At 44.7% G+C, this 27,742-nt stretch overlaps 1 protein-coding gene across 1 annotated transcript in view; it reads left to right on the top strand.

Moving 5' to 3' along the window:
* Positions 1 to 27,742, top strand: part of mdn1 (midasin AAA ATPase 1) — a 51,850-nt gene that overhangs the window by 4,977 nt on the left and 19,131 nt on the right. The window contains exons 11-59 of the mRNA XM_029002407.1: positions 1,049 to 1,130; positions 3,023 to 3,118; positions 3,301 to 3,413; positions 5,247 to 5,395; positions 6,483 to 6,543; positions 7,609 to 7,820; positions 8,726 to 8,974; positions 9,056 to 9,152; positions 9,766 to 9,879; positions 10,022 to 10,169; positions 10,259 to 10,366; positions 10,479 to 10,630; positions 10,909 to 11,087; positions 11,363 to 11,571; positions 11,651 to 11,797; positions 12,083 to 12,224; positions 12,625 to 12,759; positions 12,979 to 13,117; positions 13,554 to 13,695; positions 13,789 to 13,913; positions 14,193 to 14,331; positions 14,778 to 14,907; positions 14,998 to 15,258; positions 15,790 to 15,987; positions 16,079 to 16,287; positions 16,395 to 16,517; positions 16,701 to 16,898; positions 16,980 to 17,087; positions 17,420 to 17,608; positions 17,690 to 17,779; positions 17,887 to 18,150; positions 18,567 to 18,831; positions 18,912 to 19,071; positions 19,487 to 19,603; positions 19,694 to 19,902; positions 20,019 to 20,167; positions 20,244 to 20,443; positions 20,780 to 21,003; positions 22,101 to 22,214; positions 22,298 to 22,427; positions 22,526 to 22,632; positions 22,736 to 22,869; positions 23,393 to 23,553; positions 23,655 to 23,775; positions 24,106 to 24,319; positions 25,064 to 25,295; positions 26,162 to 26,285; positions 26,396 to 26,560; positions 26,657 to 26,871. Of these exons, the coding sequence (XP_028858240.1) occupies positions 1,049 to 1,130; positions 3,023 to 3,118; positions 3,301 to 3,413; positions 5,247 to 5,395; positions 6,483 to 6,543; positions 7,609 to 7,820; positions 8,726 to 8,974; positions 9,056 to 9,152; positions 9,766 to 9,879; positions 10,022 to 10,169; positions 10,259 to 10,366; positions 10,479 to 10,630; positions 10,909 to 11,087; positions 11,363 to 11,571; positions 11,651 to 11,797; positions 12,083 to 12,224; positions 12,625 to 12,759; positions 12,979 to 13,117; positions 13,554 to 13,695; positions 13,789 to 13,913; positions 14,193 to 14,331; positions 14,778 to 14,907; positions 14,998 to 15,258; positions 15,790 to 15,987; positions 16,079 to 16,287; positions 16,395 to 16,517; positions 16,701 to 16,898; positions 16,980 to 17,087; positions 17,420 to 17,608; positions 17,690 to 17,779; positions 17,887 to 18,150; positions 18,567 to 18,831; positions 18,912 to 19,071; positions 19,487 to 19,603; positions 19,694 to 19,902; positions 20,019 to 20,167; positions 20,244 to 20,443; positions 20,780 to 21,003; positions 22,101 to 22,214; positions 22,298 to 22,427; positions 22,526 to 22,632; positions 22,736 to 22,869; positions 23,393 to 23,553; positions 23,655 to 23,775; positions 24,106 to 24,319; positions 25,064 to 25,295; positions 26,162 to 26,285; positions 26,396 to 26,560; positions 26,657 to 26,871 (7,749 nt within the window). The remainder of the gene's footprint in view (positions 1 to 1,048; positions 1,131 to 3,022; positions 3,119 to 3,300; positions 3,414 to 5,246; positions 5,396 to 6,482; positions 6,544 to 7,608; positions 7,821 to 8,725; positions 8,975 to 9,055; positions 9,153 to 9,765; positions 9,880 to 10,021; positions 10,170 to 10,258; positions 10,367 to 10,478; positions 10,631 to 10,908; positions 11,088 to 11,362; positions 11,572 to 11,650; positions 11,798 to 12,082; positions 12,225 to 12,624; positions 12,760 to 12,978; positions 13,118 to 13,553; positions 13,696 to 13,788; positions 13,914 to 14,192; positions 14,332 to 14,777; positions 14,908 to 14,997; positions 15,259 to 15,789; positions 15,988 to 16,078; positions 16,288 to 16,394; positions 16,518 to 16,700; positions 16,899 to 16,979; positions 17,088 to 17,419; positions 17,609 to 17,689; positions 17,780 to 17,886; positions 18,151 to 18,566; positions 18,832 to 18,911; positions 19,072 to 19,486; positions 19,604 to 19,693; positions 19,903 to 20,018; positions 20,168 to 20,243; positions 20,444 to 20,779; positions 21,004 to 22,100; positions 22,215 to 22,297; positions 22,428 to 22,525; positions 22,633 to 22,735; positions 22,870 to 23,392; positions 23,554 to 23,654; positions 23,776 to 24,105; positions 24,320 to 25,063; positions 25,296 to 26,161; positions 26,286 to 26,395; positions 26,561 to 26,656; positions 26,872 to 27,742) is intronic.

Here is a 27,742-nt window from a genome sequence, read left to right as displayed (position 1 = left end):
TTTTAACAGCATTAACTGTTGGGTTATTCATTACTACAACTTGTGATTGAACAGCGTACTTTGGGAATTAGTTTCATTTTTATTTCCAATATCAAAGGTGAACTGTGTAAGGATTTGACACCTGAAGATTTTCAGCACCTTCAGATAGGGGGCAGTATTTCACCTGAAAGCTGTCGAGAAATTGGGATATGAACAAATGTCGTTTCTTGACATTCTTAAAATGTTTTAAAGCTAGAATCTTACACATCGCACCTTTTTTAAATTGAACCGTCACAGTTTTGCATTTAGTTTGCTGCTCTGTGTATGTAAGCAACAATTTGCTTATGATATATAGATATAGTAGGTGTATTACCCCATCGTCTTTAACATTTCTTCCTCAGCCCTACGTCTGTATGTAAACAGAAAGAGAAAAAGACTCCATGCATCTGTCGATACGTAACTGGCGTTAAGTTTCCACGCCTTGTCCATGGACGATGCCTCGATCGGCCATTGCCAGGGAATGCACAGGGTGTTAAATGTACCCGCCGCCAGTGTAGAACCGAGCTGGGCGCATGGCCCCCACACCCCCCGCTGCCCCTCAGGCCGTTCATTAGCTTTCCACTGGCCGCTGGCGCTGTCGATGGAGCATCGACCAGACTGTCCTCTGTCGGCAGCGCGGACCTCGAGGGGGAAGCATTAGATAACGGATTTACAAATAAATATTAAGTATATTTTTATTTGTTGTTGTACAGCACTTTTTTATATTTATTTGTTTGTTTGTTTGTTTGTTTGACTTGACACTTGCTGCCTTAGCAGTAATTCTTAAATCCAGAAAGTTATGACCGTCCATCACCATGATTTTAGGATTCGCGAGAGGAGAAATTTTCTTGTCATGTCACGGTTTTGTTTTTACAGGCTTTAAAATGGCACAAATGAAAATACAAATAAATCTGTTTTTTTAGTATGGGTTAAAAAAAAAAATCCCTTTTTTGGGGGGTCGTCCGCTTTGCTTTTGGCAACGTCGAATCATGGGTGTGGGTTGAAGATTTAGTTTGTTTGCGTCTGGCAGGGACCTGCTGAAATGGTGTGAGAGGATGTGCCAGAACTTCAACAGCGCCTCGTCCGCCACTGCGCAGAAGGTCTTCCTGGAGGTGAGCCGCCGTGTCACTGTGTCAGGGCACCATTTGGGTGATTTAACATGCCCGCCCCCTCTCATTTATCCGGCTAATGGGGGTTTCCTGGACGTGCCACGACCTAAAATCATTGTGCTCCAGTAATCATAGCAAGGGGAACCTCTCCCACGGGGTATTTGTCATTTTTGAGGTCAGAGTGGCCTTGATTGGCATGCGTTCCCTGCCCTCGACACGAATGACTGTACTAAAGGTCATTTATTTCCACACCACGGTACTTCCTTTGCTGCCACAGTTTTCATCTAAATGAAAATCCAGCTCTGTGTGTAATCGGATGGCAAAATTGCTAAAAAAAAAATCATCATATTGTTTATTGAACAAGTGTCAGGTTTCAGTTATCTCGACTATCTGCATAGTCCACCGTGAAATGAGACTCCTTTCGTCTGGGACCATGGCACAACCTGACACTAGCAGTCAGACGTTTGGACCCACCTGCCCTGCCAAGCAGCTTCACGAGCAAAGGACCAGCCTGCTCAACCTAGGAGCAGTTGGAAAACCATCTCCTTTGGTCGAGAGAAGCCCAGAGTGAAGCCATCTTGGAGCAACAGTTCTCCAACCATTCCTGAGCTGCTGTCCCTGCTCTCTGGAATTACTTTTGTTTGTCCACTTTTTTTACATTTACATTTACAGCATTTATCAGACGCCCTTATCCAGAGCGACTTACAGTCAGTAGTTACAGGGACAGTCCCCCTGGAGCAACTTAAGGTTAAGTGTCTTGCTCAGGGACACAATGGTAGTAAGTGGGATTCGAACCCGGGTCTTCTGGTTCATAGGCGAGTGTGTTACCCACTAGGCTACTACCACCCTATTTTTTAAACAATATGTTTTCCTTGACAACAAAGACAAAAGACAAAAAAAAAAAAATTATCTCTGCTCACTATTTGACACAGGGACATACAGAAATTCCTTTTTTTTTTTTTCACTGTAGCAAACAAAGCAGTAAAAACAATATGTGATAAGTAGCATTCCTTACTCCAGTCCTACAACTCAACAAACGAGACCTGAACCTTCACTGGTCTCAAGATTCGGTTACGATTATCAGTGCATCCCATACATTTTCTACATTACTTTGCGTAGTCTTTTTCAAATACAAGAGTTAAGGTCTCGTTCACCTGTGCAGACGCCATGGGCGTTCAGGCCGACTGTTTTTCTGCTGATTAAAGCCGCTTTCAGACCGAATGCTTGCCATGAAGGTTGCGCTTCTTCTTAAATAAATAAATAAATAAATAAAAGCAGCGAGTTTGGCACAATGCGCCGTGGTCGCCACCTGGTTTTCTAAACTCCTGGTTAGACGATAGTGTCATGTTATAGATCTCTGGACATTCAGAGACCGATTAGATCACTTTTTCCTCCATTTCGAAGGGTGGACCGAACATCAGCACGCTTCAATTGGTCGTGAGAAAATGAATCACTGTGTTCAACATTTCAACTCTGACCGCGGTACATACACAAGACCGCAGAGTACCGCACCGCACAGTATGAAACTCCAACACGGAGCGGCGCTCCTCAGATCAGGCCTTTTTTACCAAAACTTTTTATACCGCAGCCAGAAAATCACTAAGCAACTTCATTATGATATAATCCATTATGCAGAATCGTCCACGTCTGCAACACGATGCATCGATTATACAATTCATATCGACCCCCCCTATAACAAACAGCCTCGTAAATATATTTGCAATATCCGGTCCACTTTATGACAAAACATTCCTATATTCTATGAAACTTTGTTCATTTGTCATGCACTACATGTTAGATGGTCCAAAGATATATATTATATTATCGCTTTTTTTGTAGTTTAAGGACGTACAAAAGACAATATATGTAATTGCAATACGCTTTCTCCCTGGTAGGCTCTAGACTGCTTCACTGCCATGCTGTCCAAAGCCGAGAGCCGTCTGAGAATGGCAGAGATCATCGGCAGCAAGCTTAACATCTCACGGGAGAAGGTATATTGAATGAACGAACTGTAGAATATAGTATTTTTTGTTATATATATATATATATATATATATGTGTGTGTGTGTGTGTGTGTGTGTGTGTGTGTGTGTGTGTGTGTGTGTGTGTGTGTAAAATCACAGTAATTCCTTCAGTGAAGTAATGAGATGTGCATAAATGTTGCCACACCCAGGCCCAGCATTTCTGCCAGATGTACCAGCCAGCCATGGGCATGACTGAGCTGGAGGTGATGGTGGGCCGAGCCACGGTGCCCAGGAAGCCGAGCGAGGTTGTCCGACTCTGCATGTGAGTAGGGTGGCTTCGGCCCTGTCCCCTTGTTGCCCTCTGGTAATTTGTTACAACATTCTGGGTGCCAGTCGCTGTGCCAGGGTTTGCCAAGCCGTGATTGACACCCCGCTGGTAAATTGAATAAACATTGAATTGATCGTTAACTGCATGACAGCAAATGGCGCAGCACTGCGTTGCCACTAAGTGTGCCCACCCTCACCGGTGAGATATTGGTGGGGTCTTTGTTACTGTGGGTGACGGTGACCGACAGTGTCACACAGAGACAAGATCTCACCTTTCAAACCGCTGCTATCGCTGTCAACAGGTTTTTTTTTTTTTTTTTTTTTTTTTAATTACCGTACCTCTAAAAGCAGAGAAGCTGCGCTTTCCAGTGATATTAGTCAGTCCACCACACGGAGTCACTGCAACCTCGGGAATACGAAGGTTGTGTTATTACACTTCTTGTACTACTAAAGGGACATACGCTCAGCAGGTTTTATGACTCTAACAGCTAAAAAAACAAAATAGAATTATAGGATATAGTGAGTTAATCTGGAATTCTTTACAACTTCCTGAATATGATATTCATTAATTATTGACTAATTACTTTCACAACATGATGCACGTCACAATACAGGGAGAATCCTATTTTTTTCCAACATTTTAATGACTTTCTGGATGTTAGTAGTACAGCAGGGCCACAGAGGCATGGCCGTCAGCGATGTAGCCTCTCACCCCCCAAGGTCGTGAGTTTGAGTCTGGCTTCATGTGGGCGGAACTTGGTGTTGGCTAAAGGAGTACTGAGGTTCACGCAGAGTTTGTGTCGATACAATTGAATGCATTTTTTTTTTTTTTTAATCATTTGTCATTAGCATTAAAAATAGGGTAATAGTAGCCTAGTGGGTAAGACACTCAGCACAGGTTCAGACTAGGTGAATACGTTCTCCAGATCCTGCAGGTTCACGCTCTACAACATTCGCAAGATTAGGCCTTTTCTTTCACAACAGGCTACGCAGCTCCTCTTCCAGGCAACGGTCATCTCTAAACTTGACTATTGTAACTCTCCTGGCTCTCCTCATCTTCAACCAGCCGAAACACACCCATGTCACGCCTCTTCTCACCTCTCTCCACTGGCTCCCGGTAGCTGCTCGCATTGAGTTTAAATCCTTGATGCTGCCTAAAGGGCTGTAAATGGAAGTGCACCCTCTCATAACAACACACTACTAGCCAGCTACACTCCTCTCAGATCTGCACGCCCTCACAGATCTGCAAATGAAACGAGACTGAAAATCCCCTCTTCACAGGGTCACCGATCCCAATCGACTCGGTTCTCCTTTGTTGTCCCTGGCTGGTGGAACAACTTGTCCTGCTCCCTTTCGACTAGCCGAGACTACTACCACCTTTAAGAAGCAGTTGAAAACCCACTTGTTCAAAAAGTATTTCAGACGAATCTAACACTAACACACACACATGCACACACACACACACACACACACACTGCACAAAAAAAATAAAAAAAATAAAATAAATAATAATAAAAAAAATTTCTTCGTCTAGCACTTAAAATTTTTTCCGAGCATGTTCTTTTTCTGACAAGTTCGACCTTATCAGGGCTCTTAGTTTTGTAAACTCAAAATCTATAGAAATCGAATGAGAATTGCTGGTGTCTTCCTGTAAGTCGCTTTGGATAAAAGCATCTGCTAAGCAAAGTAAAGTACGTTCTGTGTCAATTTTAGTGTCTGGGGTTGTGACCGGTGTATTACAACAGAGCTCATCATGTGGGGCTTGCATTGCGTTGAACTTATAATAATCGATTACGTTGTTGCTAACTTAATACGTTGTCCACTGCAGCGAGAACCAGACGTTTGCGGCGACACGTCCCTCCTCTGTGCTGCTGGAGCAGCTGGCAGTGTGTGTGAGTCGGGCGGAGCCTGTGCTGCTGGTGGGGGAGACGGGAACAGGAAAGACCTCCACGGTGCAGTATCTGGCTGGCCTGACTGGTGAGTGAGTGACCTGACCTCACTGTGTGTGTATAATACATACTTAGGACCAAATTGTAGCAAAATAGCAGAATCATAATGAGCCTATTTCACGCTTACTGTCTCATTTATAATATGTTATGTATTTATTGTCATGGACATCACAAAAGTAGGTATGTGTGTAAAAGGTCCCCTGAAATTTTTTTTGCTTTTATATCTGTCTTAGTCGTCCCCTAATACTGTATCTAAAGTGTCTTTCCGAAATTCATCTTTGGTGCAGAATTACATCAAAAGGACAAATTCCAGATCCGACCGTCTGAGCTGCCGCTCTCTGAATGGCGAAGCAGAATGAGCAAAAGCGCTCTTTACACCTATGGCCATTTCTAGCCACTGCAGGACCATAGACAGGCTAGGGGAACTCGTATTAATGTTAAATCATCTCACAAAGTCACATTTTCATGATGGGGACCTTTAAAGTAGATATTTGAAATCTATTGTGAAATCTGCTGTGATTTATAACAAGGGATGTAACAAAATGTCATTCGAGATGATTCATGATTTTAAGCTTTCTCACAATTTTTATCCAAATGAGCTGCAGACAAATTATGGAGTAAAATTGTGTTTTATAACAGAAGATTAATGATTAAATAATACACACGCATAAATCAATAATATTTTAAAATATGCGTGCATGCACACACACACACACACACACGCATGTTTTGTGCCTGTTTCTGGATTCCAACAACATACGCATATGTGGTGAAAGAAGGATGCGACTCCGCAGAGGCGTGGTGCAGGAGCTCCTGCCTGCTAAAACGTGATTGTTTCACACGTTATGTACATAATGGCTTTTTGTGGATTGGACACATCCCATTCTGCGAACTAGTGCTCTAAGAAGTAGTGCGACAAGATTATGAAATCTCAACCAGTTTTAATCCTTTTATTGCCGATCATGTGACATTGTTGCATCCCATAATATTGCTAATGTGAACGTTGCATAAAAGTTGAGCCTTAAAAAAGTATTATTCTCTTTTCTTTCTGCACAATTCTCTTCCTATGCTAAAACAGTCACTGACCCAACTCTCAACTCTCACCCCCCTCTCAGGCCATCGGCTGCGAGTCGTGAACATGAACCAGCAGAGTGACACGGCCGACCTTTTAGGAGGGTACGTCCTTAACCGCCCGTCTGTGTTTCACTGTGACCAGTGTCCTCACAGTTCTCCACTACTACACCGGCCAAATCAATCATATCATTATCGCAGGTTTTGTACTTGATGTCAATTAGCCTGGCCCCTTTGGTGATAATGTCTCTAATTTTATTGGTGTGATTAGTGCGCGTCCTGGTTTGACCTTTTAGTCCACATATGTTGCTTGTGTGGTTAGCTGCAGTTTTGTTCATTATAGCTTTCGGACTTGATGTTTTCTGATAATAAAGTCAATGCATTCAGAATGAACATGTTAATTGCTGTGATTGTAATTTTAAATATTTTAACATTTAACATGTCTGGCTTTTGCGGTAGGCAATATGAATAAATGAATGCTTGAACCACTTTCTCACGCTTTTAAATATCCTAGTCAAGTTTCAGTCTACTAAAAGTCTGAGCTTTTGAGTAATATTTTTATCAGAATTATCCATTAATATTTTAGTCTAGTTGTAGTCAACAAAAACTTTTTATTTTTTGCATTTGTATTTAACCAAGTCAGTATAGTCAGTATAGTGGAACAGACAAAATTGGATCAGACAGAAGTCAAACTCATTTCATAATTATAACAAGGTTATCTTGTTACCTTATGGGTACAATACTCTATATCCATTCCAGACATGGGAGATGCTCTGATTTGTTTTTTTTGACCACACTTTTGGGTTTTTGAAATATAAATAATGTCACAAATGCATATTGAGGAAGTGACTTCATCTGTGCGACTGAATGGCAGATACAGGAAACAGAAATACAGTCTCCTTTTTCAAAACGTTAGTCTAGTTTTTTGTCAGCAACATTACATGAGCTATTTCGTTATAGTTAGTAAAAATGTTGGAGAAAAAAAATGCCTAGTTCAGACATGACAATTTCAAAGTGGAGCAAAGCACCACCACAAAAAAATATAAATAAAAATGTTACTATGTGACCCTGGTAAAGACAAAAAAAAAAAAAATGCACAGGCAGATGCACATTATTTTCTATTCCTAAGCTGCAGACCTTGGTGAATTGTGTGTGTTGGTACCTCGTCAGGTATAAACCGGTGGACCACAAGCTGATCCTCCTGCCGCTGCGTGAAGCCTTTGAGGACCTGTTCTCGCAGACGTACTCCCGCAAGCAGAACCTCACCTTCCTGGGCCACGTTCAGACCTGCTTCCGGGGCAAGCGCTGGCAGGACCTGCTCAAGCTCATGGACCACGTCTGCAAGTCCGCCCTCACCAAGGAGCTTCAGGACAAGCCTAATGGTAGCCATATGACAGCCAGTTATGTTGATACATTTGAGAAACTGCCTTGTTTCCTCGTATTCTCAAAACGGCGTAGTATGTACAACAGTCACTTGATAATATTTTTTTGTTATAAAGGAAGAAGTCTTAATTAAGATTCAAGAGAGGTTTAGTCAGTACAACAGTATGCATAGTATACAGTGCATTTGTAATGATATAAAATGATTGCACATAAATATGAATTTAGGATAATTTCACTAAAATGATAAACTGTACACTCTACACTAATCACATAAGACACTTCAAAGTGGCTTTAAGTGAGGGTATGGGCTATTGGGTATGGAATTAATGCAACTGGTTTAAATATAATTTTATTAAGTCAAGTATGATTTTTATTAGGTCTGGTTTGGGTTAAACCCTTCAGAACCAGGACTGACTTACTGAATGGTGAATGTGCATAAATATGACTCTCATCGTTAAGGCACAGACAAATAAATGAAGATGTTGAAAATTGAGAGTTGTGTAAAAATAAGTATTATCATATATGCCTCCACCTTCATGACATGGCAAAAAATGGGGTAATATATGTACTTTTTTTCCTCTCTCTGTAATATAGTGCACAATACTCATAAGTTCAAAAAGTATAAAAAATAATTACTATAATTATTATGAAATCAGTTATTGGCCAAGTATGTGAGTGACCACATACAAGGAATTTGACAAGGATTCCAGTCAATATATACAATATGTTAAAATATGTTTCTATATAAAAAAAAACAGAGATTACAGCAAAATATAATCAACAATCGAACTGTATGCCAACAAAATGTGCAGCTGCTGTGGGAAAAATTAACGTTGTGTGTATGCCACCATGAATATTTGTGTTTTAGTTACTTGTGCCTTGTCTGTGTGTCCTTGTCGGATAGTGGCCTTGCTGCAGGAACAGTGGGAATCTCTGGCCTCAAGGCTAAGTCAGACACAGGAGCAGATCAGAGCGTGCGAATCAGCCCTGGTCTTCGCGTTTGTGGAGGGAACGCTGGCCCAGGCGGTGAAGAAGGGCGAGTGGGTGCTGCTGGACGAGATTAATCTGGCGGCGCCAGAGACTCTGGAGTGTCTCAGCGGTCTGCTGGAGGGCAGCAGCGGTTCTCTGGTGCTGCTGGATCGGGGCGACACTGGTGAGTTCTCGCCATAACTGCCCATAGATTTTTTTTAATTGAGTGTGCATATTGATGAAGCATTTCTCATTCTTTATTCAGAACCCCTGGTGCGCCACCCAGACTTCCGCCTGTTTGCCTGCATGAACCCTGCTACAGACGTTGGGAAGAGAAACCTGCCTCTGGGCATCAGGAACAGGTGAATGATCCGGGAATAATCGGTATTATGACAACAACATATTTTTATCTGATGGGAGAATATAGGCAGAAAAATTACCAATCAATTATATCATAAAAATATCAAAATTCTAGTTAAAAAGTAGTGCCAGTAGAGACTGTGGTGGCCTGATCTGAGTACAGAGCCGCTCAGGGTAGGAGTTCAGCCTCATCCACATGGACTTGGACATGGATGCCATACGCAGGTTTTGAACAGTCAAGGTGCCATTGAGGTCCCCTTGATCAAAATACTGTCCCCACACACTGCTCCCTGGGTGCCTTTCGTGACTGCTCACTGAAGCCAGAAATATACTTGTGTATCCGTACACAGTTGGGTCCTTACTGTGCACCATAATATGTAGTGTGTACTCCATACCAGCAGGAGTCAGTGTTGAGGTCGCAAACAAAATGAATGCATCCATATCAGTTTCGTTTTTTTTTTTTCATTTTGAGTTCGTGCTCATAGTATACGGAGTATACGGACCGCGGCTGTACGTACATAAATACAAATGTAGTTAACAGCAAGTATATTGATACCTTAAGGGTGATTGGTTAAAAGGTTTCACAATGACGGTCTCTTCACTTTCGTCCCTCAGGTTCACAGAGCTGTTTGTGGAGGAGCTCGAGAGCGAGTCAGACCTGCGCATCCTCGTGGTCGACTACCTGAAAGGCCTCAACCTCAACAAGGGCGTCATCAATGGCATCATAAGGTCGGCCCCTCCCCTAGACCCATAGCCTGCTAGATTGATTGTAAAAGATAGAATTGCATCCCTTCCCTTTGGACTGAGGGACCTATGTCTCAACGTGCAGAATAAAGTGGTGTAAATTCTTATTCTTGTCACATCCGTCCAGTTTCTACCTGACTGTCCGCAAAGAAGCACTCACTCGGCTGGTGGACGGTACGGGCCACAGGCCGCACTACAGCCTGCGTACGCTGTGCAGAGCCCTGAGGTACGTCGCTGCCAACCCCTGCGGCAGCGTCCAGCGCTCCATCTACGAGGTGCGTCATGTCCTGACATGTTTTACACTTTTAAACGTGGTGGGATTTAACGCTTTATTACAGCACTTTTTTTTTTTTGTCTTCTTCAGGGCTTCTGCTTGAGTTTTCTAACTCAGCTGGACCGGAGCTCCCACCCATTGGTGCAGAAACTGGTGGCCCAGCACATCCTGGGGGGAAATGTGAAGTGTTTGAAACAGGTAAAAGTTTTTTTTTTTTTTTTTTTCTCGTGTGTGTGTGTGTATGGTTAGCATGCTGCCTTTTTTCTCATTACTATCTCTCACTCATCTCTGTATTTTTTTTTTACCTCAGCCGATGCCGCAGCCCACCGGCCGGCGGTGCGTCCAGATGGAGGAGTACTGGCTGACCCAGGGGGAGATGGAGCCGGCGCTGGACCCCAGCTACATCCTCACCCCCTCGGTCAAGCTCAACCTCCATGACCTGGCCAGGGTGGTGTCCGCCGGGTAGGAAAAGCATCCCTCGATCGTTGGGCTCATCAATACTTATTCCTCTAATTGATCTGCTCTTAGGCTTTATTTTGGCTAGGAAGAATCATTTGCAAATGGGTTCGAAAAGATCACCGATCCAAGTCAAATAGATAGCTGAATCCATCGTATCACATTGTGTCACCCCTTCTTTCACAAAGCCAAAAATCACAATGATATTAGGGATGCAAGGAAGAACAAATGACCTTTGCCCTCCTTAACGAGGTTCATTCACTCGTTCTCAATTGCTCATGTAGGAGCCACCCGGTTCTCATCCAGGGAGAGACGTCGGTGGGAAAGACCAGCCTCGTCAAGTGGCTTGCGGCAGCCACGGGCAACCAGTGCGTGCGGATCAACAACCACGAGCACACGGACATTCAGGAGTACATCGGCTGCTACTCCTCAGACGACAGGGGGAAGCTGGTCTTTAAAGAAGGTAAAGGGCTGGTGCCGTTTCTGGGGAAGGTAAAGTTTGAAAAGAGAATGCACAGCGAGTTGTTCTCAAAGTTGATGTCACTGATTTTCTACAACTCAATGCCTTCTTAAATGTTCTTACCGTGCTCTTATAGCTTTCTTTTTTACCTTTTGCTTTGTATGTTAGCTTTCTGTTGCTCAAATTGGCAATATAAGCAAGAAATTTTGGGAAAATATATTTGTTTCTTTTTACCCAGCCCTGTGTGTGGGTTTTTTTTTTTTTTTTTTTTTTTTAAGGTGTGCTGATTGACGCCATGCGTAAAGGCTATTGGATCGTTCTTGACGAGTTGAACCTCGCCCCCACCGATGTCCTGGAGGCCCTGAATCGGCTGCTGGATGACAACAGAGAGCTGTTGGTTGCTGAGACGCAGGAGGTGGTGAAGGCTCACCCCAGGTTCATGCTGTTTGCCACCCAGAACCCTCCGGGCCTCTATGGAGGCAGAAAGGTAGATATGAATGAAATTGGAACAGTGTTTTGTGTTAGAAGGGAAGGGAATTCAGGTGAGTCTGTGTCTTGGCATTCAGGTTTTGTCCAGGGCCTTCAGGAATCGGTTTGTGGAGCTGCACTTCGACGAGCTGCCCAGCGCCGAGCTGGAAACCATTCTGCACAAGAGGTGCAGCCTCCCCCCCTCATACTGCACAAAGCTAGTGAGCGTCATGCAACACCTCCAGGTGAGCAGCTTTCAATTTCCTTGGAGGGTCACATCAGTTAACACAGTCATACAACTTTTTTTCGTCTAAGCACTGCAGCCTTTCAGCAAATTTGAACAATAAAGGTCCTCTCTTGTGAGCTTCACCAATCGGCGCAGACTCAATTGCACCATAGAAACGTCTAAAAATATCAAAACTGTGCCTTCCGACACATCAATCACCACAAATGCCTGTGAAATCCCGGATGAACTGAAGGGTGTGTGTGTGTGTGTGTGTGTGTGTGTGTGTGTTTGTTTGTGTGTGTAGTCTCTGCGCAGGGGCTCCAGCGTATTTGCAGGGAAGCACGGCTTCATCACTCTCAGGGACCTCTTCCGGTGGGCGGAGCGATACCGGTTGGAAGAGCAGACAGATTCTGCACGTGATTGGCTACAGCACCTGGCTGATGATGGTGAGGCCCAATCATGACGATTTATAAATCACATAATATTTTGATTTTTTTTATACAAAATATATACAGTTGCAGCTAAAGGTTTGGATGCCCATGCTTGTTTGTCGATCTTGCGATTTTTACATTATAGAACAAAACTGCAGAAACATAACTGAAATACTACACGTGAAGTTATGTAATTAAACATACTTCACTTTCTCCTCATACAACAAATACTAAATATGATTCTTATATTGGATTCTTAATCACCATAACCAACACAGAATAGGGGCATCCAGACTTTTAACTGGCAGTGTGTTTATTTAACCAGCCATTCAGAATCAAGCATAATTAAGATAGATTTAATTTGCTCTGTAACATATCGTGTAGTGCGGCTTTCAACTGTGCCGATGTCTCTCAGGATACATGTTGTTGGCTGGCCGTGTGAGGAAACCAGAGGAGGCGCAGACCATCCAAACCATCCTGGAGAAGCACTTCAAGAGGAGAGTGAACCCAGACACCCTGTTTACAGAGGGCCAGGTCACCACCCAGTTCAGTGAGTGCATTTATCCCCCCGCCTAGCTCAACCCGGAGGTCAATCTGCAAATGTTCATTGTGCATTTTTCCCCCACGATGATGAATTCTGCATGTAATGACACAAACCTCATTCCATGGTTGGTTTTCGTTCGCATGTCTTTCCCTTGGCATGTATGTCTGCATGTTTTGTCTAATGCTCTTCAGCGAGCCACTTTTTAATTCTTGCCTCTGTCCGCAGGTCCCTTTGTAGACAGCATCGCGGGCGTGCCGGAGGAGTTCGGCCACGTGGTGTGGACGCAGAGCATGAGGCGGCTGGCCGTGCTCGTGGGTCGGGCTCTCAGGTTCGGAGAGTCGGTCCTGCTGGTTGGGGACACCGGGTAAGGTCACCTAAAGTTCTCCACTGGGAACATGTCAAATTGTGTGGAAAGCACACAGTTTCTTAAATGCATTGGAAATATTACAGTATTGGAAAAATACTTATTTCATCTTCTAAATAGCCTAAAATCAAGTTCAAGTGAGTTTTATTGTCATTTCAGCTACATACATTTTAGACAGTACATAGTGAAATGAAGCAGCTTTTCTCTTCGAACCTGGTGCTACATCTAACATTTAAACAAAGTCACATACTGACATAAAGTGCATGTGTGCGACATTGACAAGCCAGGCTACATATAGGGCAACCATGGAAACACGGGCAGTACAAGACAAGCATTCAGCATTTATATTGTGCTTTTATTATACTGCTGTGTGTTTTTTTTTTTTTTTTTTTTTTTTTTGAAGAGTTGAAGACCTTAAACTTTGCCTCAATTGCAGATGCGGTAAGACGACCATCTGCCAGTTGTTTGCTGCCCTGGCTGGGCAGAAATTCTTCACCCTGAACTGCCACCTGCACATGGAGACGTCCGACTTCCTTGGCGGGCTGCGTCCTGTTCGACATGGAGCTGGAACGCATGGGGCGAGTTCACCGAACGGCCATGTTCAGCGTCCTGGTCCTGTGTCTTCTTCTGCTTTTATGTCATTGTGTTTTTTTTTGGGGGGGGTCCCGCAGGCAGAAGACGGATGCCTGTTTGAGTGGCACGATGGCCCTCTGGTGCAGGCCATGAAACAGGAGGGCATCTTTCTCATGGATGAGATCTCTCTGGCAGACGACTCTGTGCTGGAACGACTCAATAGGTGAAGAAAATAAGTGCTCTATTTATCCATCTCACTTACTTATCACCAGTCTCTCATGTTGTCTACATACCAATAGAATAGAATAGAATAGAATAGAATAGGATCGGTGATTGTTAGGTGACCTAGGATGATACGATCTACACATGCTGAAGACACAGATGAGTGAATTCTACAGTTATAACAGTGTAATAAACACAAGTTTAAAAAATGAGGGTGTAAAAGCTCAGTTCAACACGGAACCCCATGTTAAGTGACGTGTTCTCTGCTTTGTGTTCTTAGCGTGCTGGAGACTGAGAAGTCCCTGGTGCTGTCTGAGAAAGGCAGTGGTGACAATGACGATGTGGAGCTCATTGTTGCGGGTGACAAGTTCCGTCTGGTCGCTACGATGAACCCTGGAGGAGATTTTGGGAAAAAGGAGGTCAGTTCAGGACTCCTGAGAATAAGAGTCATGCAGAAACCAATGCTAATTTTCTCAAAAGCCATTAACTTGCATGCTTAATAATGCATCAACCTCATGTTAGTGTGAAATTTTGTTTCAGAGATTTTTGAAACCTTATTTTAGAATATTATTGGTTAATTACATATCACGTTAATGTGTTCATTTAAGTTATGCCGGATGCAGAGGCTCAGTTCTGTTCGGCATTCTGTTGCACATTGTCTCATTGCTACAATGACTATGAAGCAGAAGGAATGTATTACTTATTGTGATTAGTCACAGACATTCATGTGATTTAATCACAATTACTTGGTTCTGCAATCCAGAATACAGCATTACAGATAACCGCTCATTTATTGTTACATAATAGATCCTTTTGCTCAAAGGTAGGTGGATTGTTTTATAATTTTTTGGTGGTTTGTCTACAGCTGTCCCCAGCACTTCGAAACCGGTTCACCGAGATCTGGTGCCCCCAGAACAACAGCCGGTCGGACCTCTTGCAGATTGTCCAGCACAACCTACGCTCCGGCCTCTCCCTGGACGAACACGACCATCAAGGTCTTCATTCGAGCCGCCCTCCCCTTATTGGCTAGTCGCTGCTGTCCTGTTCTTGTCCGCTGGTCAATATCAAGTTTTGTTCCCTGGCAGGTAGAGACATCTCTGAGCTCATGCTGGACTTCATCGACTGGCTGACCAATCAGGACTTTGGGCGCCATTGCATCCTGAGCGTACGAGACATCTTGTCTTGGGTGAACTTCCTGAACCAGGTGTGTGAGAAAGACGTTGATGGCTTCATGACTATGGGAGAGGACGAGGAGGAGGAGGAAGTTGAGTGGGACCTCAGGCTAGACACGGTCACCGCGTTTGTCCATGCCGCCTGTCTGGTGTACGTGGATGGAATCGGCTCAGGTGTGAATGTCATATTTTCTTATGTTCGTTGTCATCATTTTCATTAGTATTAACTGTTCACTCATTATCCTCTCAGTTCTTGTAATAACAATTAGTTGAAAACTATCAGAAGTATGGTTGGGGGACGTGTTTCATTTTATTTATTGGGTCTGCAGTATTTTTAAGGATTACTAGTCATTTTTAATGATATTTAAGGCCTTATTTTTTGGCAATTCGAATTTAGGACATTTTACATTTACATTTACAGCATTTATCAGACGCCCTTATCCAGAGCGACTTACAATCAGTAGTTACAGGGACAGCTCTGTTCGCTCTGTGCTCTTGCCAAAAATGAATGGTTCATGCTGCAAGTAGGTGTGTTTTTGAGCAGGTTGTCATTTTCAAAGGGACCGTATAATCAAAATCTCTCCTGTTGGCCAAATTTATATCAAATCTACTTCAAAGATCATTCTATTTTTTATTTTTTTTTTTAAGTAGATCAGTCTTTTTTTGTTTTGTTTTAGTCTCAATCTGTTGTCACGGTTTTCACAGGTTTGACTGCGTTAGCTGCGGAAAACGCCTTCCTGGCCAGGCGGGCGTGTCTGGACTTCTTGAAGCAGCGGCTGAGCCGCATCACCCAACTGGACGACGAGATGCTGGACGCCCTGCGCATCTATGACACCTGTCTGCCCCGAGAGCCGCAGTGGGGGGATGATTTCTTTGGGATAGACCCCTTCTACCTGCCTGCAGGTGGGTCTGCTGCTTCGGTTTTCACATCTGGGTCTTACTATTGAATTTGTAATTATGACCTGTTTAATCTGGGGATGTGTATGCATACCAGGTTGTGAGTCCGAGGCCCGGAGTCTGTCCGATTACGCCCTCGGTGCGGGCACCACGGCCATGAACACACAGCGGCTGCTGCGCGCCCTGAAGCTGCAGAGGCCTGTCCTGCTGGAGGGATCCCCAGGGGTGGGCAAGACCAGCCTGGTGGCAGCGCTGGCCAAAGCTTCAGGGAACACCCTTGTCCGAATTAACCTCTCTGAACAGACTGTAATTAGCCTAGTTTTTTTTTTTTTTTTTTTTATCATGGTCATACATTTTATAGTTGCCCCTTGTCTGAAAATGTGTTTTTTGACCAATTTGATTTGTTCTCGCAGGACGTCACTGACCTGTTTGGTACTGACCTGCCAGTTGAGGGAGGGAAGGGAGGGGAGTTTGCGTGGCGTGACGGCCCCCTGCTGGCGGCTCTGAAGGCCGGCCACTGGGTTGTCCTGGATGAGGTGTGTGTCTGTGTTTTTTTGCTTGTGAAGACAGTTTAACTACAACTGAAAGAATCGAATTATTGAGATTTTATTTAACAAGGCAAGTTAAGTCAGTCATTTTTATCACAAGTTGCAAAGAATAATACCTTTGTTACTATTACAGAGCTATTACCAGTGGTTAATAAAACATGTGTGTTGCAGCTGAATCTGGCATCTCAGTCCGTGCTGGAGGGTTTGAACGCCTGCTTTGACCACAGAGCGGAGATCTACATCCCCGAGCTGGGAATGACCTTTCAGGTTCAGCATGAAAAGACCAAAATCTTTGGCTGCCAGAACCCCTTCACCCAGGGTGGTGGCCGCAAGGGCCTCCCCAAATCCTTCCTGAACAGGTTCACCCAGGTGGGAGTCAAATCACGGATCTAATAGATCCGGACACGGCAAACAGGTTTCCTGCTTTCACGCACCGTCATTCCTGTGCAGGTGTATGTGGATCAGCTGACCAGCACAGACATGGTGTTCATTGGGGAGTCAGTCTTCCCGACCATCGACAAGCGGATCATTGGCAAGATGGTGCAGTTCAACAATCAGGTAGGTGGAGTTTTCCTGTATGTAGAACTGGACGGAGAACGAGCAGAGCTTGGGTACCTCAGCGGGTGTCACAAATGTGACCGAAAAGTGATAAATTTGTCCCTTTCCTAAATATGATCCAAACTCTATGTTTATTCATATAGTTCCTATTTGATTAAAGTTTTTTACAGATTATTGTAATTTTTTTATCGCATCATTACGATCAACTATTTTTGTGCTTTTGTAGATTGTACATCGTTATGTTTTTTGGTCATGCCATGTAAAACTTTCAATAAAAAAGATTTGATCCAAAAACATAGCTAGTATAGCTAATAAACATATTATTTTGTCAGCTTGTCCAAGAGGTCATGGTGGAGAGGAAGTGGGGACAGAAAGGAGACCCATGGGAGTTTAACCTGCGAGACGTGTTCCGTTGGTGTCAGCTGATGCAGGCTGACCAATCGCCTGGGTTCTTTAACCCAGGCCAACATGTGGGACTGGTGTACGCTGACCGGATGAGGGCTGAGCCCGACAAGGCTCAGGTAACCCCGCCTTACCGATGATGTGTATGGGGGGTGTTCAGTGTTTTTCTGAAACTCGTGTCAGCAGGGGTTTGTGTACAGGTGCTGACCACGTTCAGGAAAGTGTTTGGCGGGGAATTTGAGCCATACACTGGATCCAGGCAGTTTCACATCACTCCACTAAACCTCCAGGTCTGGAAAGTCTGAAAATGTTCTTTGTTTGTTTGTTTGTTTGTTTGTTTGTTTATTTATTTAGGCCTAAATTTCAGATGGTTGAGCTCCATTTCTCTCCCCATCAGGTGGGCTTTTCCGTCGTCACCCGCAGCGGTGGGGCTCCTGTGGCTCTGGACCCCCCCCTTTCCATCACCCACCAGGCCCTGCGGCCGCTGGAGTCCCTGATGAAGTGCGTGGAGCGGGGGTGGATGGCCATCTTGGTGGGCCCCACCACCAGCGGCAAGACCAGCTTGGTCCAGCTTCTGGCCCTGCTGACCGGCCACCGGCTCCGCGTCATGGCAATGAACAGCGCCATGGACACCACCGAACTGCTGGGGGGCTTCGAGCAGGTAAACCACAGAGGGGCGGGGTCTACCAGTATGTTTGCCACAGGCGTGAACCTTTACTGGTCTCATTCGATTTAATTTACAATAATCGACGCATCCAGTCTGAACCTTTTCTTTTTGTGGCGTCGGGTGAGTGCGGACTGAACGCCGACTGTTTTTCAAAGTGTCCACACAGGCGTTCAGCACCAGCGTTTGATGTGTACGGCTTTCAGCGGGCGTTCATTTCAAACGTCCACGTGGATGAGGTCGAACTCCTCCCCAGAGTGACAGTCACTACCGGCACTACTTTTTAACTAGAATTTTACCGCCGCTAGAAAATCATTGTCATTATGATTAAATTGATTGTGTTCTACACTCAACCATGCAGAATCGTCCACCTCTGCAAGAGTTTAATAGGGAATTGCTTCGTCCTCGTCCAGGTGGACATCATCCGGCCATGGCAGCAGGTGCTGGAGAGCGTGGACTACGTGGTCGCCATGGTGACGAGACGTGGGTTGATGTCGCTGGACAGTAGTGTTCAGGACACGGAGTTCCTGCTGCGGACATGGAGCGCGTTCCGCTGCTGGCTGAAGGAGGAGGGGCTGGACCGCACAGAGGGCACAGTCACGTCGGAGGCGCTCAACAAGCTGGAGGTCATCATCGTCCTGCTTCAGAAACTCAACACCAAACTCAAGGTCTTCATAGGTGTGTGGAAAGACGCAGATTCAGCTTTTATCCACGGTCTTTATAATGTCGCATTTAAATGTGAATCTTGGTGCATCCAGACACATCCAAGCTCCAGATGGACTTCACCATCCTGAAAGAGCGCCTGGCACAGATGCAGGACGGCTGGAGCCATGGAGGCTTCGAGTGGCTGGACGGCATGCTGGTGCAGGCGCTGCAGGCAGGAGACTGGCTGCTCATGGACAACGTCAACTTCTGCAGGTGATTGATTCGTGCTCAAACGGTTTCATTTACATTTACAGCATTTATCAGACGCCCTTATCCAGAGCGCCTTACAATCAGTAGACACCCCAAGTTTTTTCATTTTCAGACCATGACTGATCATGTAAAAAAAATTAGACAAATCTAAAAATTATATAAAAAATAATAATAATCTGAAACCCCCTTCAAAAATGTGTTTTGAGTGGGGATGCTATTATTTTGCAGGCAAATGAAAGATACCATGCAAGATATTTAATATATTTATTAATAGGAATTATGTGGTTTATATTCTAGATCAGATTTTAACCCCCCCCCTTGTAAATTACACCTATGAACGTAGACACTAAATATGATGAACAAGATGATTAGTAAGTATGATAATCTCTTATATATTTTTTTTTGTGTGTGTGTGAAGCGCATCGGTACTGGACCGATTGAATGCATTGCTGGAACCTGGTGGCTCACTGACCATTAACGAGAGGGGGGTCATCGATGGCACAACCCCTAGCATCACACCGCATCCCAACTTCAGGTTCAGCCCCCCACCACCCAGGAGCTGTTTTAAAGTCCTGCCTCAGGATGTAAAACGTCTCATGAACGCTGAGAATCTGTCTTCGTCTAGGTTGTTTCTGGCTATGGACCCTATCCACGGCGAGATCTCGCGAGCCATGAGGAACCGGGGCGTGGAGATCTACATCCCGGGCGAGCACGAGGGGACGTGCTGGGACCAGATGGACGTGAAGACCCTGTTGCGCACGGCGGGGGTGACTGGGGACTGCGTCTGCGACCTGCTGATTACCGTCCACTCTGAGATAAAGGCCACTATTTGGGGTGAGTTGTGACCCCTCCAGCCTGATTACGTTTGACGTTGTTTCATTTATTTTAGGGGTAAAACGAGATACCACGTCCAGTCACTTGATGTTGCATAATTCCTTTTTCTCTTGTAGATTCCCCTGCATCCTCCATCTCATCTCTGCTCCACGCCGCCACCCTGCTGTCCAGCCAGCTGCAGAGGGGGGTGGACCTGCCCAGTGCCCTGCTGCAGGCCTGTGGGGAGGCGTACTCACTCTGCCAGCGCAGCACCGCCAGCCAGCAGGTACCAGAGAGGGAAAAAGGACAATATTGAGCGCAGACCGGAATGTTTGCTTTACTCTGCTCTCTCGCCCCTGCAGCTGGCCCAGGAGGTGGTCGAGCGTCAGCTGGCAGTGCTTGATGCTGAGGACTGGGGCAGCAGGCTGCTCTGTGCGGGGGTGTGGCCAGACAGCATCCCATCCGCCCTGTTCTCCACCGTGGACTCCTGCTTCTCTAGTTTGTTGAGGGACGGGCAGGTCCTGTCCTACTGTCTCAACAACCTCAGCCAGCAGGGCAAAAGGTAGAGCTGGTAGAGCTGTAAATCTTGGCCTTGAGTCTGACCCAAGCCTGATCTGCTTAATCTCTATCATTTAGTTTGGTCAGGTTGGGTCAAGCTCAATGGTAAATATTCGTCTATAGGGTGGTAGTAGCCTATTGAGTAACACACTTGCCTATGAACCAGAAGACCCAGGTTCAAATCCCACTTATTACCATTGTGTCCCTGAGCAAGACACTTAACCCTGAGTGTCTCCAGGGGGGGACTGTCCCTGTAACTACTGATTGTAAGTCGCTCTGGATAAGGGCGTCTGATAAATGCTGTAAATGTAGTGCCATATGATAGTGTGTTTTGATCCAGGAATCGTCCACTGAGCCTAACGGACCTGCAGAGGGCGATGCAGAGTGGAGCGGCACATGAAGGACAGCTGTTCCTGGGCGAAGGCGGGGATGTGGGTGCCGACGGTGCCCTGCGTGTCCTGCCCACCGCAGTCAGGATCCTGACTGAGAGAGCCTCCCACAGTGACTGGATCCTCCGTACCAGCTGGCTGGCCCACCTGGCCAAGAGCTACAAACATGCGCCAGGTAGGACTGTTTTTAGAAATAACTAAATAAATCATTTTAAATAGTCACTGAGTATTAGAGGTGTGTATCGGCAAGGATATGTATCTCAATACATGGGTCATGATACGATTATATCATGATATATTGTGACACTGTACATTTTAAGATATTCTACAGTTCACTTAAAATGTAAAAACAGAGCTGAAATACAAGATGGAATACAGTACGATGTGTTTGCATACCATTATATTAATAATTCAACCAAAACAACTCAGAACTGAATTTTGAACTAAATTTGAATATTTGATATTTAATGTCTCTGTATTGTTGCAATATCACCATGTGAAAGTGAAGTGATTGTCATTGTGTTACACAGCACAGCACACGGTGTCAAAACGAAATATGTCCTCTGCTTTTAACCATCACCCTTGGTGAGCAGTTGGCAGTCATGGGGAGCAGTGTGTGGGGACGGTGCTTTGCTCAGTGGCACCTTGGCGGCTCGGGATTCGAACCTGCAACCTACTGATTACGGAGCTGCTTCCTTAACTGCTAGGCCACCACTGCCCCCACGATGTATTGCTGTTATCTAACACTCGTACTGAGTATATATTAATATTGTATTACTTTGAATGGTAATTTAATTGGCTTTCAACAGTAAATGCATTAGTGCGTTGGTTCCCAAGCTTTTTTCCCTGAAGCCCCCCTGTCTGTGTCCAGGACAAGCCAGGACCCCAATTCCCTCCCACATACATGCATTAAAAGTGCAAATAGAAGTTTGTAATTTAACAGCAGTTGTAGGTTTTTGATGTTGGGTATAGGGTGGGGCTGTATATAGCCTACATGATTATACAGAGTTTTGATGATCTTATTGGGATTTTATAAATTTATAAACTTCTGGTAACCTCAGTGCAGATGAAGTTGTGTGGACCCCCTGCGATCTCTAGGGTACTAGTCGACATCACTGCTCACTTGCAGTTTCAGGGGAAAATATTGCCAGGTTGCAGGTAATGATACTACTAGAGTTCCATGGTCCAAACCAAACTTCTGCATCCAGCCGGAAGACTTTCTGAGAGAGGTAAAAGCAGCAGTGTGATTTTTAGTTTCTTTTTCTGTCCCAGATGCAGCCCTTCTCCAGCTGGAAGCAGGGACCAGGGCTTTAAAGGCCGTGTTCAGCAGTAAACTCACAGTGAAGGGAAAAGGCCTTACTGAGCTGCTGCAGCCTCATAGCACAGGTAAAAAAAAACAAAACAAAAAAACACGTGTTTGTTAATGCATCATTCTTCTAGTGCATTTCATTGTGTGATTTGGTGCACAGATGATCACAGGATCCTGGTAGACATGCGATGGAATAAACAGTATCTTGACATCCTGGCCAACAACTGTAATTTTGAGGATGAGGAGAGGTACGCGGAGTTCATGGATGCGCTGAACGCCGTGGCCAACAGGTATGAGATCAGTTCGGGCTAGTTTTTCATGGTGGCAGCAATAAGGATGGTCTAGAATGTTCCATCTTTTTTATTTATTTATTTATTTTTTTATTTAGGGTTATACTGCTGATGGACCGAGAGGAGCGAGCTGCAGTCGGAGCCAGCACTGCAAACACATCTCCTCACAATAGTGCCCTCAGACTGGCAACCGCATTTTCGAAAGGTCTGCAACGCCAACACACGCACTTCACTCAAACAGTGGTCATTACGGGCATTACGGGTTTGACGTAATCTGCTCTTCCTCTCATCTTTGTGTATATCTGAAGGCTCCGTGGACATTGGTCACCTGCCCCACCCTGTCCTGGTACACCTGCGATCCTTCTTTGACCTGTGGGATGCCTTTGTGCTGCAGGCGGTGCAGACTGGGCAGCCCTACATCTCAGACCATCTCATGTTTGAGGTCGGTGTCTACACTTCTTTACATGTACACTAGAGCTGTGATTGGGCCTTAAAAGCCCTGACACAATCTGAAACTAGAGTTGTTTTTTTTTTTTTTTTTTTTTTTTTAAAAAGCCCAACTTTCTTTGTGCATTACAAGCACTAGACTGAAAAGGAAAGGAAATTATGGGTTTTAAAACATAATTGGCATTAGCTATAAATTTTTGTCACCGTCCACTTTTGCATTTCTGTCGCATCAATAATTAAAACTAATCACCTGACGACGCATCACCTGGCCGAGAATTGCAAATAAAATCAATATTTCATTAAAAAATTAACATTCAATATAATATCATGCACAACATGCAAAAACACTCTTACCAAACACTGAAACAAATTTGCAAGCAGCATATCTCATAGAAAGGATAGGTACTATAGACCGTAATTTCATGTTTGCTGACCAATAATTTAGTGCACGAGCAAAGATTTACAGATCTACTGCTCTCGAGATTGTTTCAGATGACCACGAAGTTGTTCATCCACAGATCCTGCAGCTGCTGCAGTGGAGAGACCGTTTCTGGCACGTATGTAACTCCATGGCGGCAGACGCCAGAGGGGTGTGTGTCATGTCTCTGCACTGGCAGTGGGTCCACAAGCACCTAATCCTCCGTCTACCCCAGCTGCTGTTGGGAGAGGGAACCTACGAGTGAGTATAGAGACCGATAGATGGGGGGACAAAAATGTTTTTGTCTATGGGCACCATGGATTTTGTACCTTTTTTTTTTTGTTTGTTTTTTTGTGACCCAGCGGTCAGCAGGAGCTGCAGGCGGTAACCACGGCCATTCAGAACACTCTGTGCAACTCTGCCATAGTAGCATCTTCTTTAAAGGGGGTTCAGAAGTCACTTGGAAGGCCGCTTCCGTTCAAGGTAAAGAATGGACTCCCGCTGTCCCCTCTTACAGGGATGTGCAGAGATCAAACTATTTGTGTTTGTATCTGTCTTTGTGTGGCAAATACCTAAACATATATAACTGGAAATGCACATGGAGGTTGAAATTTTTTAAAACTGCTTAGTGTTGCAAATCGGGCTTTTTCCCCTGTATTTTGGGCAAAATTGCTTGAATAGGCATTGAGGAACCCATTTCCCTATTAATATCTAAACCAGTGCCAAGCCACACAAGTCATTTTCATGCTGAAAGTGGTGCTTCACCCAATGCTCAGTTTTTGAAATACTGCTCAACCTCATGTTGTTTTTCAGTTGGACACGGTGGCTGGGTGTGCCTCTCAGCTCCTGGTCCTAACCAGGACTCTGGATGTTGGAGATTTGCAGCTGGACAACACGTCCCCGCTGTGGAGGAGGGACATGGCGAGGCTCCAGGGGGCCGTACTGGGGCTGGACTCGAAGGAGAGCTTGCTCGAGGCTTTAGGGCTGGTCCTAAAAGCCAATCACCAGCTGGAGTCACAGCAGTCAGGTGAAAGGTTCTTCATTCATTGTTGGCTGTGCAGCAGTGCATGAGGATGGTACCTTGATCAAGGGGACCTCAGTGGCACCTTGATGGTTCATGATTACTGAGCACTGCCCAGTAATGTACTGTGATCAGTACAATAATGTCTGACTCATTTCACTTTTCATGTGCCAAGTGGCATATTGACCTGGTACATATTAATGCAGTGTGATTCATGACACACCTGGGTTAAACACCTGGCTCCTTTAAATATCTCCTGAGTCACGAATCTGAGCTCTCCATTGAAACAAAGTCCTAACTACACCATATCTAAATTGTAAACTGTCACATAAATACATCTTATAATCATTAAAACATCAATTACTACCCCTCACAGAGATGTTAACGCTACTAAAATACGTGCTTTCTGTGGTTCCCCTGGTCGGAAACGTAACCGAATCTGAATCGCTCAGAGATCCTTTTCCTTGGGTGATTTTTTTATTTTTTTTTTTATTATTATTATTTTTTTTATTTTAATTTTTTTTTAAAGAATACATTGACCTATTTGTGACCTACTGGGTAAGGAAGCGGACTCATAACTGAAGGGTTGTGGGTTTCAAATCTTGAACCGCCAAGGTGCCCTTGATCAAGGTACAGCATTTATCAGAAATTTACCCGAATCTGATTCGCTGCCCGCTGCCCACTAAGGTCATGATCACGGTGACTGGTCTTATGAAGTGGTCTTCAGTAACTGGTTTGTTGCTCCTGTAGTGCTGGAGAGGCTCGTTTCCTGTGTGAGTCAGCAGCAGGCCCATCTGACATCTTGTGGCCTGCTAGACTCCACGTCTGAGACGCGGGGTGACGAGGACAGCACCCCTCCCTGCAGGGAGGTTTTACTGCAGCTCTTCCACAGGGCTCAGCTCTGGCCCTTGCTGGAGGAGTTGGCGGTGCTCAACCAGCTAAGAGTCACTGCAGACCTCCTGCAGCTCTCAGTCACACCGAGGTACAGCAGCTCAATTCTTATAATGTTGATGTTTTCATGGTGTTTTATTAACTATGTGGCTGGATTACAGTGCTTTTAATAAAAGATTTGGTTTTACTATATATTGAATGATTGATTTGAAACAACAAGATTGCATGGATTGGTTTGGCCAGAACGCAGTGTTTTTTTTTTTTACTAGCACCAATATGCCGATGACATAAAAAATGTTTAATCAACCCAGACAAGTCTTCAAACCCTGCCAGACATGTTCGGGGAAAAGAGGAGATCTGGGGACTCATTTATAAAACTTTAAACCTCTAGTGTATGTGTGATCAAAAGACAAAAAATGAACCACACAAATAAAATATCTATGAAAATATAATGACACCATAGAAGCCTATCCTGGTTTTATCAGAGCAAAGGCTGATCTAGGAAAATGTGCGCACACGCACTACCTGGGATCATTTGCACGTAGATTTGCAATATATTCTGCCCTCTACGTGCCTCCCTTCAACATTAAATAGTAAATGCAAATCACTTCATGAATATGTAAGCCTCCGATGTAAACCTGGAAAAAAAATGCACAAGAAAAGATTTTTTTCTGAAACTGAAATAGATGTGCTTGTGAAATGGAAAGCCAAAAAGAAAGGCAGTGAGTAGGAACAGGTAATGAATGTTTAATGAATTTTTTGACTATAATTAAAAAAACAATGGTTAAAAATAAAATACACTTCAATAATTTTTTTCATAAACCCACAGCCACCATTAAATTGCTGAAAAGATTGACATTTTAATATTGTATTATTTACTGCTGCATTCACAAATACTCTTTCAGCCTCGCATTGGACTAAATGTAAATTGAACTTCTTTTCTTCTTCTGTTCATAGGGACAGGGAAACTGTAAATGCTGTCCGTAGTGCTGTGTCCCAGCACCTTCGCTTCTGTCTTCAGTCAACCCCCATCAGCATAAGGCAGCTTCACCCACTATGGTTCCTCCTGGGCAGTGAAAGGGTCCGAATTGCATTCACACCGCATGATGCACAAGATTTTGTCTACTTCACGTCAATACAGATTGTTTGGCGGGATGCAGACGGGCCTGACTTGTGTAATTCCTCTCTCAGCCTGTGGAGGCGCTGCAGTTTGTCTGGTGTGAGCTGATCTCAGAAAGCCTGGGGGCGTTTTGGCGCTGCAGTGTGACTTCTGACCCTGAGCGCTGGTTAAAGTGGAGCCCACTGCGCCCTGATGAGCAAAAAGTGTCCCGCTCACTGCTGAGCCCCTCAGATACGGTGGGAGAGGTTGTGTGTGTCTGTGTCTGGGATGTACTTAAATATCTGTATGCAGATACTTAAATATCTGTATATCTGTCACGACTGATATTTCAGGGCCCTGGAATGCTCAGTCGTGCTGTTTGGTCTCGGTGCATGCTGGGAGCTCTAAGCAGCAGTGACTCGGGAAGTAGGTGGGACCCATCTGGAGCGGCGTTCCTCTCGTCCTCGCGTGTCACCCTGGGCGAGTGGAGGGAGAGGACATCCCAGCTACAGGACCTCCGGGCTGTGCTGTGGGACAACATGGCTCTGCCTAGCCTAGCGGACTTCAGGTAAAACTCAGACCGATTCAGGCCCCACCCGCTGTGGCCTGAATAGATGAGACGGCCGATGGCATGCTCTTTAGAATACAGAACTCATGTCTGGTTCCAGGGTTTTTTTTTTTCATGCATGGTCATATTTTCAAGGTTTCTCATCAGGAATCAATTGCAGGGAATACAGGACAAAAACCATGTGTCCTGTTTTGATTTTTAACCCCAATCAGTGATAAGCAGGCAGTTTCAGATGGTATAAAACCAGGAAGTAGAGAGTCACCAAACTCCGGTCCCTCAGAGATGAAAATACGAGGTTCAATTTAAAGCATCTACACAGCCATACCTTATAGATAGAAATATGATTTTTGACAAGTGGAATGCTGAAAGTGAAGTGAAGTGATTGTCATTGTGATACACAGCAGAACAGTACACGGTGCACACAGTGAAATGTGTTCTCTGCATTTGAAGATCACCCTTAGTGAGCAGTGGGCAGCCATGACAGGCGCCCCGGGGAGCAGTGTGTGGGGACAGTGCTTTGCTCAGTGGCACCTTGGCGGCTCGGGATTCGAACCAGCAACGTTCTTGGGCCGCTTCCTTAACCACTAGGCTACCACTGCCCCTTGTTGTCTTGATGCAGAACAATTTTCTCATACATTTTAGTGTTGGGATGTCCATTAGAAAATGTGTTAAATGTCTTAAGACAGACAACACATGTGTACCAGATTTGGTGCATGCAGGTTAAACTGTCTTTCCACTGGAAGAAAAAAAACACTTCATGTTTGAATTGTTGACATTAAGACACGGTTCAGCCTATGATAAAGTCCTTATCAGTCCTTCAAATGGAACTTCTTGACTACATCCTGGCCAAATTTCACATGGTTTTGATTAT

Source organism: Denticeps clupeoides, chromosome 14, assembly GCF_900700375.1.
Source record: "Denticeps clupeoides chromosome 14, fDenClu1.1, whole genome shotgun sequence".
Lineage (NCBI taxonomy): Eukaryota > Metazoa > Chordata > Actinopteri > Clupeiformes > Denticipitidae > Denticeps > Denticeps clupeoides.
The sequence above is the reverse complement of the archived record's forward strand: the minus strand, read 5'-3'. Positions and strand labels throughout refer to the sequence as shown.